This window comes from Triticum aestivum, chromosome 6A (genome assembly GCF_018294505.1).
Source record: "Triticum aestivum cultivar Chinese Spring chromosome 6A, IWGSC CS RefSeq v2.1, whole genome shotgun sequence".
NCBI lineage: Eukaryota > Viridiplantae > Streptophyta > Magnoliopsida > Poales > Poaceae > Triticum > Triticum aestivum.
In genome coordinates this window covers 584,873,837-584,884,985 of record NC_057809.1, presented here as the reverse complement: position 1 = coordinate 584,884,985, position 11,149 = coordinate 584,873,837, and the positions used below count along the sequence as shown (strand labels likewise).

Sequence of the window (11,149 nt, the reverse complement as noted above, 5' to 3'; positions counted from 1 at the left end):
GCCCCCCACCCCAGAGTCAACAAGGCAAATTCGATATCTCCAAGTCATTGCCACGCTGTAACATAGCCCCTCCGTTTACTAATATAAGACATTTTAGCGTTTTATTGAATTGTATTATCTAGACACATTTTAGTATGCATGTTTACTCCGGTAACCCCTGCATCACCGTCCTCGTCCCGGCATATACCTGTCAAGTTTTTGTCTCACACCCACCGGCTCCTGCTCGTTCATGGCTTGGCCTCGCCGTGGCCGACGATCGTTCATGTCGCTCCTCACGTCCTCCTCGCCTTTGGCCTCAGGGGGAAGCACAAATGACTAACGCTATAACTTTCTCAGGAACCTGAGATTTAGCAAACGCGGCAACCATAACATGCACGTGCCGTGGATCTTCTCCTTTAAAAAAAAAATAATTAAGCAGAGGACGTAGAATGTCTCTCATAAGTACAAGAACAATAGTGCAATTAAGCTAAACACAGGCGCTAATTGCAAAAGTAATTTATCGACTGATGCATACATATGTGCACATATGTAGATTTATTATTCATTCACTGGAGGGTGGTGGCGCACTGGGAACCCTGCACGACGACGGCCGTGAGCTGCGACGGCACGACGACAGCGACGCACTCGGCGGCGAGGGCGCGGCTGCCGGACACCCAGGCGGACACCTTCCACCGGAGCTGCCCCTCGACGCGCAGCCTCAGCAGCAGCGTCGTGCGCCCGGACTCTGCGGTTTCGGCTGCCGACGCCGCCGCAGATGACGCCGAGAGCGAGGCGGTGAGCACGGCGTCGCCCTGGGCCTGCTGGAACGGCGGGAGCGGCGCGGTGGCGGCGAGCTGGACACCGGCGTAGGACGCGCGCGCCTGGAGCCGGTCGTAGAGCGCGGCGGCGCGCGCGTTGGGGTTGTGCGCGACGAAGGCCGCGTCGAGCCGCACGATGCCGCCGGCGGTGGCGTTGGGGGCGGTGGCGGTGGCGGCCAGCAGCGTGAAGCGCGGGCTGGAAGGGCGGAGGGTGAGCCAGAGTATGATGGCCAAGGCCAGCAGCGAGGCCGCCGCCGACAACGCCCCGATCAGCAGCCGGCGGCGCCCAGCCGAGTGGTGGTGGCGGTGCTTGGTGGCGCAGTCCCTCGGGGAGTGCTCGGGGTCATCCGTGATGCGAGACATGGTGGTGCACAAGAGGAGAGAGAGAGAGAGGCGTGCGTGTGAGCTGAGATAAGGTTTGTGAGTGGCACTACCAGTATATATTTTCTCTGGTTATAGTTAGTGGTAGTTGATATAACCACTAATAAACTTTGAGACTTTGTAAACATCTTCTTAGTGGTGATTATGAATTATGATGATCGAAATGTATGGTTTCTTGCTTGCTGCTGCATCAACCATCATGTTGTCTTTCCACTCCATTTTCCCCTTTGGCCTGAGGGGAAGAAAAGCACCTCCCTCTGCCTGCCTGCCTGCCCTGATGGAGACGTCCATGGCTGGCTAGGCTACATCACAAGATGCTAAAGCTGCCAAGGAAGATGCATGTGTATATCCATGGCTGGTGAATTAGCTAGCAGTTAAGACTTAAGACCAGACAAGAGGGAGCAAAGGAGATTAAGGAAGCTGGTAATCATCATGACCATCATATAATCTAGGAAAGTGGGAGAAGGAAAGCAACCTTTCCCCCTTTCTCTTCTTGCTTTTCACAAAGTAGGAAGCTAGCTATGTGATCTCCCTCTGCCCTCTGCTGGTGCTGGAAGGAAAGTGGGGATAGATTCTTCATGTTTGTGTGTGAAGCATGGATGAATTGCCATGAGGAACAAGAAAAGGCAAAGATATACCAAAGTGGATACTCGAACATTCAAGTCTGCTACCTCACTCATCCTCAGCCCCACTCAAATTATTCCTCTTGTCACAATAATCAATTCTTCATAAGTGAATAGTAACTCTCAGATTACTGCACTAAGCAAAAAGCCTTTCACTCAACAAAATATATCAACTAAGATGTGGGGAAATTTACTAGCACTAGTGCTATTATGAAAAAATATGGCAACGTCATAACTAGCACCAAACGAGTTACAGATCATTCCGGGACGTGTGTCCGATTTCACAAATTGAAGGTAGAGGACTGTAAGAACATAAGAGACACAAAGAACAAGAGGGAAAAAACACTAGTCAAACACATAGATACAAGTAGGATTCACTCAAGAAACATAAGATCCTCAAACCGACCATACATCTCACGGCCAATTCTACTAAACGAGGCACAATTGATCCAACAACTCCGAGGGAGAAAGGTAAAACGAGGAAACATAGTTCATCCCCAAATTTTAGAGATGGAGGTCTTGTGCTTCATGGAATCCTTTACCCGTGGGGGTATTGCAGTCGAATGGAGTCTTCTCCCATGGGCGGGCTTGTACTCCTCACAGAGTCTTCTCTCCTAGGAGGTCTTGATCCCAATTTCGGAAGTTAGATGACCAAAGCTCTATCAAGTTCTTAGTTTACGTTATTACTAACCCTAGATTTGACCCAAGGAAATGTATGTATAGGTAAGGGACAAAGGGTGGTAGCTGGCATACATGGGCTAGCCTGTTTCAGCGTCCAGGCATTCACCCGGACCGTCTGGATGAATCAGTCTGGACTGTTCGGCGGAACCTCCTATTCATTGACCTGCACGGCGGAGAACGAGCAAACACCCCCCTCTCACGCATGCTTTTGGGCTGGCCCTTGTGTGGGGCGTGAAATTCCCACCCACCCCCACCCCAAAAATTTTCCTCTTATTTTTTTTATTTATTTACTTCATTAAAAATGTTCAAGATTTCAACAAAACTAAATTTTAAAATCTTCCCAAAATTTAAAAATTCCCTCAAATTCAAAAATGTTCATTAGTTTGAAAAAATGCTTTGAATTTGAAAAATGTTGGTGAATTCAAAAAATATTAGTGATTTAAAGAAACTTTCATGAATTCAAAAAGTGTCCCCAAATTTGGAAAAAGTTCATGAAGCTAATTCAAAAAATGTTCACGAATTTCAAAAATTGTTCATGAATTTAAAAAATGTTCATGATTTCAAAAAAATATGACTTGTAAAAATGTTCATGATTTCAAATATTGTTCGCAAATTGGAAAAATATCACAGTTGCAAAAAAAGTTTGTGAATTTGTAAAAGAATGTTCATAATTTTGAAAAATGTTGCAAATTTGTAAAACAAATGTTCTTGAATTTCAAAATTGTTTGCTATTACAAAAAATGTTCAGAATTTTAAAAAAAGTGTACATGGTTCAAAAATGTTTGCAAACTGAAATATGTTTATAATTTCAAAAAAAAAGGTTCACCATTTCAGACAATGTTTGAGAATTTGAAAAGACATTCGCAAAATGAAAAAAGAAAAGGAAAGCAAAAGAAAACAAAAAAGAACATGAATAAAAGAAAATGAAAATTGAAAAAAGAAAAGAAAACAAATAAAAATAAAAATAAAAATGAGAAAAACAAAATAAGGAAGAGGAGCCTGCGCTACTTGGGCCACCCCAAATTCACATAGCGAAGGAGCGTCAGCCGGGAGCTCTAGTCAGCCCTTATAGTGCAAGCTAGCGAGCTGGTGTCCCAACTAAGTCACCTGCACGCTAAGTTAAGGCGCAGACGTATTGCTAAATAAAAAATTGTTCGTTTAACCGAGACAATTTATGTACACGATATTACATATTTATAAGAAAATATAAGTCAAATTACACTGTATTCATGTCAATTCGTGCAGCCACAAAACTAAAATTAAGGAGGGAAGGGGAGGATAAGTAGTTATACTTGGGTGAGCTAAAGAGAAAGCAGTCGGCGCCACTACCTCGATAGTAGGTCTCGACAGCCGGCTCCACGCTCAGCCTCGGGATGGCTCTTCGCACAATTCCACTGCTGGTTAATGACGATTCAGTCGTGTCGGCGTGTGATAAAGAGAAGGAAATAAGAGCTATTGACGAGAGCAAATGAGGATGCAGTCTCTATCCCGTCCCGATGCTCGTCCTCGCTGAGCCCATGAGCAGCTGGCGTAGGCTCCATGGTGTCTCCTCCCAGGACCTCGCCTCTGCCAAGCTCCAGTAGGACATCTTCCTTCGCTTGGTCTATGGCGCGCGATCGTGATATGTCTTCGATGTATCTATAATTTTTGATTGTTTCATACTATTATATTATCAATTTTGTATGCTTTACATGTCATTTTATATCATTTTTAGGAACTAACCTATTAACTCAGTGTCCAAACATGATGAAACTTTTTGATGATTATTTCTAGACAAAAATAGACCCTGGAAGCTTCGGGAGGAGACCAGACGCTGCACGAGGGAGCGGCCAGGCAGGGGGCGCGCCCTGGTGCCTTGTGGCCCCCCTTTGGCTCTGTTTGACCTAATTCCAATGCTGCAAATTCTCATATATCCAGAAACCCCCAGGAGAGGTCCAAAAAACTACTTTCACCGCCGCAAGCCTCTATTCTTCTGCGATCCCATCTGGAGAACTTTTCTAGTACTCTGCGAAATGAAAAATCGATCACGAAGACCATCTTCATCAACCTTTGCTGCCTCCAGATGATGTGTGAGAAGTTCCCACATGACATACGGGTCCCTACCAGTAGCTAGATCTCTCTCTCTCTCTCTCTCTTGATCTTCAATACAATGATCTCATCTGAGATCAATCTGATGTAAACTTTTGCGGTGTGTTTGTTGGGGATACGATGAATTATGGGTTTGATCAGATTATTCATTAAAAGTATTTGAGTCTTTTCTGAGTTTTATTTATGTAGATTTTATAGCCTTGTATTTCTCTCCAGTCTATCTATCTATCTCTTTCAACCAATTAGATTTATTTATCTTCAGTGGGGAGGTGCTTGGTGGTAGGTTCAATCTTGTTGTGTCCTTACTTTGTGTCAGGAGGAGTTGCGAGAAATGTTTTTGTATTGTTGCTACTAAGTGTAAAACGATGGGGCTCGAACATATTATTTGGTCTTGCTTTGTCTACATTATGTCATCATGCTTCAGGCATTACTCTGTTTGTTATGGACTTGATACTTTTAGATGCATGATGGATAGCGGTCTTGGGGTGGAGTAATAGTAGTAGATGCAGATGGATGTCAGTCTACTTGTCTTGGACGTAATGCCTATATATTGATCATGCCATGAAGAATCATCATAACTACGCGCTACTCTATCAATTGCCCAACAGTAATTTGTTTACCCGTTGTTGCTATGCTTATGAGAGAGATGCCTCTAGTGAACGCTATGCCCCCATGCTCCATTCACTTTATATTTACTAAAACCCTAAAAATATTTGTTGTAATTTATTTACTTTTATTTTCCTTTTATCTTATCTATCTACCACTATAAGATTTAATCCTTGCAATTAACAAGTACAAGGGGATTGACAACTGATGACCCACAAGTATAGGGGATCTATCGTAGTCCTTTAGATAAGTAAGAGTGTCAAACCCAACGAGGAGCAGAAGGAAATGATAAACGGTTTTCAGTAAGGTATTCTCTGCAAGTACTGAAATAAGTGGTAACGGATAATTTTGTGATGAGATAATTTGTAACGAGTGAGGGAGTCCTGGATTAGGGGGTGTTCGGGTAGCCGGACTATACCCTCAGCCAAACTCCAGGACTATGAAGATACAAGATTGAAGACTCCGTCCCGTGTCCGGATGAGACTTTCCTTGGCGTGGAAGGCAAGCTTGGTGATGCGGATATTCAAGATCTCCTATCATTGTAACCGACTTTGTATAACCCTAACCCTCTCCGGTGTCTATATAAATCGGAGGGTTTTAGTCCGTAGGACAACTTCATCATACAACAATCATACCATAGGCTAGCTTTTAGGGTTTAGCCTCCTTGATCTCGTGGTAGATCTACTCTTGTACTACCCATATCATCAATATTAATCAAGCAGGACGTAGGGTTTTACCTCCATCAAGAGGGCCCGAACCTGGGTAAAACATTGTGTCCCTTGTCTCCTGTTACCATCCGGCCTAGACGCACAGTTCGGGACCCCCTACCCGAGATCCGCCGGTTTTGACACCGACATTGGTGCTTTCATTGGGAGTTCCTCTGTGTCGTCGCTTTCAGGCCCGATGGCTTCTTCGATCATCAACCACGATGCAGTCCAGGGTGAGACTTTTCTCCCCGGACAGATCTTCGTCTTCGGCGGCTTCGCACTGCAGGCCAACTCGCTTGGTCACCTTGAGCAGATCGAAAGTTACGCCCCTGGCCATCAGGTCAGGTTTGGAAGCCTAAACTACATGACTGACATCCGCGGGGACTTGATCTTTGACGGATTCGAGCCACAGCCAAGTGTGCCGCACTGTCTCGATGGGCATGATATAGCTCTGCCGCCGAACAGCGCCTTGGAGGCCGCACACGCATCGGTTCCGACCATTGACTCGGAGCCCACTGCGCCAATCAAGGATCAGCGGTTGGACGCTGCCTCAGGGGCTGCGATCTCAGAGGCGATCGAGCCGAACTCTAGCCCCGCACTCCGCATGGCCCATGACTTCGAGGAGCCGGATTCCTCTCCGAACTCCGAGCCCCCCGCGCCCCCGCCGATCGAATCCGATTGGGCGCCGATAATGGAGTTCACCGCCGCGGACATCTTTCGGCACTCGCCCTTCGGCGACATCCTGAATGCTCTAAAGTCTCTCTCTTTATTAGGAGAGCCATGGCCGGACTACGGTCAGCAAGGTTGGGATACGGACGATGAAGAAATTCAAAACCCACCCACCACCCACTTCGTAGCCACTGTCGACGACTTAACCGACATGCTTGACTTCGACTCCGAAGACATCGACGGCATGGACGACGATGCAGGAGACGAACAAGAACCAGCACCTGTAGGGCGTTGGAAGGCCACCTCGTCATATGACATATATATGATGGACACTCCAAAGGATGGAGATGGCGATGGAACAGCGGTGGACGATACCTCTAAGAAACAGCCCAAGCGCCTGCGTCAGCAGCGCCGCTCTAAATCCCGCCAAAGCAAAAATGGTGATTCCAGCACGGGAGATAATATTACTCCGGATAGCACCGAAGATCACCCCCTCCAGCAAAATTCGGCACAGGAGGACAGAGAAGCCAGCCCTCACGAGAGGGCGGCAGACCAAGAGGTTGAGGACAATAATTATACGCCTCCCTCCGAAGACGAGGCAAGCCTCGACGACGACGAGTTCGTCGTTCCAGAGGATCTTGCCGAACAAGAGCGTTTTAAACGCATGCTCATGGCCACGGCAAGCAGCCTCAAGAAAAAGCGGCAACAACTTAGAGCTGATCAGGATTTGCTAGCTGACAGATGGACTGAAGTCCTTGCGGCCGAAGAGTATGAACTCGAACGCCCCTCCAAGAGTTACCCAAAGCGCAGGCTGCTACCCCGACTAGAGGAGGAAGCACCTACATCACCAGCGCATGACATGGCCGACCGGCCACCTCGTGGCCGCGACAGAGAGGCCTCTTGGCCCTCCACTCAAGCCATGCCCCGGCACCGCGTCAAGCATACTAAGGCACGGGAAAATGCGCCCGACCTGCGCGACATCCTGGAGGACAAGGCAAGGCAAACAAGATCGATCTACGGATCACGCAGGCGCCCCACGGCACGTGACGATGATCGTCACTCCGGACGCAATGAATCCGGCCGGGCCGAACTCAACAGACAAAGCTCCTTCGAGCTGCATCGTGATATGGCCCAATACAGAGGCGCCGCACACCCACTATGCTTCACAGATGAAGTAATGGATCATAAAATCCCTGAGAGCTTCAAACCCGTAAACATCGAATCGTACGATGGCACAACAGATCCTGCGGTATGGATCGAGGATTATCTCCTTCATATCCACATGGCCCGCGGCGATGATCTACATGCCATCAAATACCTCCCACTCAAACTTAAGGGACCGGCCCGACATTCGCTTAACAGCTTGCCAGCAAACTCAATCGGTTCTTGGGAGGACCTGGAAGCCGCATTCCTTGACAACTTCCAGGGCACTTATGTGCGACCACCGGACGCCGATGACCTAAGCCACATAATTCAGCAGCCAGAAGAATCGGCTAGGCAATTTTAGACACGGCTCCTAACAAAGAAAAACCAGATAGTCGATTGTCCGGACGCAGAGGCCTTCCTTCAAGCATAATATCCGTGACGAGTGGCTGGCCCGGCACCTGGGACAGGAAAAGCCGAAATCTATAGCAGCCCTCACGACACTCATGACCCGCTTTTGCGCGGGAGAAGACAGCTGGCTAGCTCGCAGTAACAACTTAACCAAGAACACTGGTAATCCGAATACCAAGGACAAAAGTGACAGGTCGCGTCGGAACAAACAAAAGCACCGCGTTAACAGCGACAGCAACGAGGATATGACAGTTAATGCCGGATTCCGAGGCTACAAATCCGGTCAATGGAAACAGCCATTCAAAAGAAAAACTCAGGGCCCGTCCAGTTTGGACCGAATACTCGACCGCTTGTGCCAGATACATGGCACCCCCGAAAAGCCAGCCAATCACACCAACAGGGATTGTTGGGTGTTCAAGCAGGCAGGCAAGTTAAGAGCCAAAAACAAAGACAAGGGGCTGCATAGCGACGACGAGGAGGAGCCCAGGCCGCCAAACAACAGTGGACAGAAGGGATTTCCCCCGCAAGTGCGGACGGTGAACATGATATACGCAACCCACATCCCCAAGAGGGAGCGGAAGCGTGCGTTACGGGACGTATATGCGATGGAGCCGGTCGCCCCAAAGTTCAACCCATGGTCCTCCTGCCTGATCACCTTTGATCGAAGGGACCACCCCACTAGCATCCGTCACGGCGGCTTCGCCGCATTGGTTCTAGACCCAATCATTGACGGATTTCATCTCACAAGAGTCCTCATGGACGGCGGCAGCAGCCTGAACCTGCTTTACCAGGATACAGTGCGAAAGATGGGCATAGATCCCTCGAGGATCAAGCCCACCAAAACGACCTTTAAAGGCGTCATACCAGGTGTAGAAGCCAATGGTATAGGCTCAGTTACACTGGAAGTGGTCTTCGGATCTCCGGATAACTTCCGAAGCGAGGAGTTAATCTTCGACATAGTCCCGTTCCGTAGTGGCTATCACGCACTGCTCGGGCGAACCGCATTTGCAAAATTCAATGCGGTACCGCACTATGCATACCTCAAGCTCAAGATGACAGGCCCTATAGGAGTAATCACGGTCAATGGGAACACTGAACGCTCCCTCCGAACGGAGGAGCACACGGCAGCGCTCGCAGCAGAAGTACAAAGCAGCCTCTCTAGGCAGTTCTCCAGTTCGGCCTTCAAAAAGCCGGACACTGTCAAGCGCGCCCGGAGTACCCTACAACAAGACCGCCTGGCACGTTCCGAGCTAGCGTAGCAATGCGGCCCCAACCCTAGCCCTCGCGATATAGCGAAACCAACGCTTCACGTACATAACTACGCTCTTGAAATACCATGGGCACAGGGGAAGGGGCACTATCACGGCACGCCTGAAATACGGCTTAAACCGCACCAGGGGCTGCCGGATTCCTTCTTTTTTTCTCTTACTCTCAGGAATCCATACTTCGGACGACCCGTTCAGCAATTCAACTGCCACACAAACGATGCAAGATCCAGGGAAGCAGACAAGCCACGCCGCATTATGAAACTCCCAGGTGGTCTCTATTGCAAGCAGTATACCTGTTTTTTAATACAATTTCGCGGCCTGCCTGTGGCCAGGACATTTTAAATAGTCCAATTTATTTTGCTTATCGCACTATTTGTATCGTTCCGCTTTCATAGCAGCCTTTCTATAAACAATGCATAGCTTTTTGTCTATTTTTTGCATTACCCTCTCTTTATATATATGTTTATTAATAACATGCTGCATCCGTACACTGTGGTATGGCAAAATACGCCAGGGGCTTCAGTACCCATCAATATGGCGTGAGAAGTCCGTCCACTTTCACAAGTGCGGCACCCCGAACTTATAACACTATATGCATCGGCTCCGAATCATGATTTGGGTCAATAGTTGGGTTTGCCTGGCTCCTATGTTTTGCTGCCTTACGTTCCGCTATATCGGCTAAGGTAGCACTAGGAGAACCACTGCGATTGTGCCCTAGTTGAGCTGGGCCGAGCACCTCAGTGGAGAAAGCTAAAACTGACTGTCATGATGAGGCGAGAGACTGGTCGCTGTTCGAGAGGTTTTTTGAGTCCTTAAAGGCTTATGCCACTTCGAGCGAGGAACCGGCTTTGTCCGGCCAAGGCATGGATAACGCCCCAAACTCGGTCTTCCGAATACTAGGGGCTTCGCTGAAATTTAAAATTATAGAGTTCTATGGCTAAGTGAGAGTGTTCAAGCATTATAGTCTGATTGCCTTGTTCGTTGTGCTGACCGCCTCCCTCGACGGACCCAATCATGGGAAAAAGAGCGCTCAGGTTTATCCCGAACACCCCAGCACTAATGGCATGGGGGCAGAAGCCGACGACTGGCCATCTCTCAATTTTTTGATAAACGGCCGCACAGAAAGTAATATTTTAAATTCAAGCATTGCTTAGCGCATATGAACAAGTTTTCAGTGCACAGGATAACAACGAGCGAGTTCATTCAAAAATTATATCCTTGGTACATTCATCCGCCACAAGGCGGGCACCAGCAAGAACATCCTTGTAATAGTTCTCGGGCTTGCGATGCTCCTTCCCCGGCGGCGGCCCGTCCTTCACAAGCTTCTCACCGTCCAGCTTACCCCAGTGCACCTTTGCACGGGCAAGGGCCCTACGGGCACCTTCGATGCAGATGGAGCGCTTGATGACCTCGAGCCTTGGACAAGCCTCCACCAGCCGCCGCACCAGTCTGAAGTAGCTCCTAGGCAGGGCCTCTCCAGGCCACAGCCGAACTATGAAGCCCTTTAGGGCCTGTTCGGCCGCCTTGTGGAGCTCGACCAGCTTCTTCAGCTGGTCGCTCAAGGGCACAGGGTGTCCGGCCTTAGCGTACTAAGACCAGAACACCTTATCCGTCGAGCTGCCTTCCTCGGCTCGCTAGAATGCGGCGGCATCGGATACGCTGCGGGGAAGATCCGCGAATGCCCCTGGAGAGCTCCGGATTCGGGTACGTAACAAGTAGTTTACTTTTATATGTCTGCTTTGCATACAGAATGCCTTACCCGCCGCTATCTTTTT

The 11,149-nt window shown here is 48.6% G+C and overlaps 1 protein-coding gene across 1 annotated transcript; it reads right to left on the bottom strand.

Annotated features, from left to right (window-relative positions):
- Positions 1 to 386: 386 nt before the first annotated feature.
- LOC123131152 (NDR1/HIN1-like protein 26) lies at positions 387 to 1,236 on the bottom strand. Its single transcript, XM_044550889.1, has one exon. It carries the CDS (start codon positions 1,158 to 1,160, stop codon positions 546 to 548), a length of 615 nt encoding a protein of 204 aa, XP_044406824.1. The 5' UTR covers positions 1,161 to 1,236; the 3' UTR covers positions 387 to 545.
- Positions 1,237 to 11,149: the final 9,913 nt, after the last annotated feature.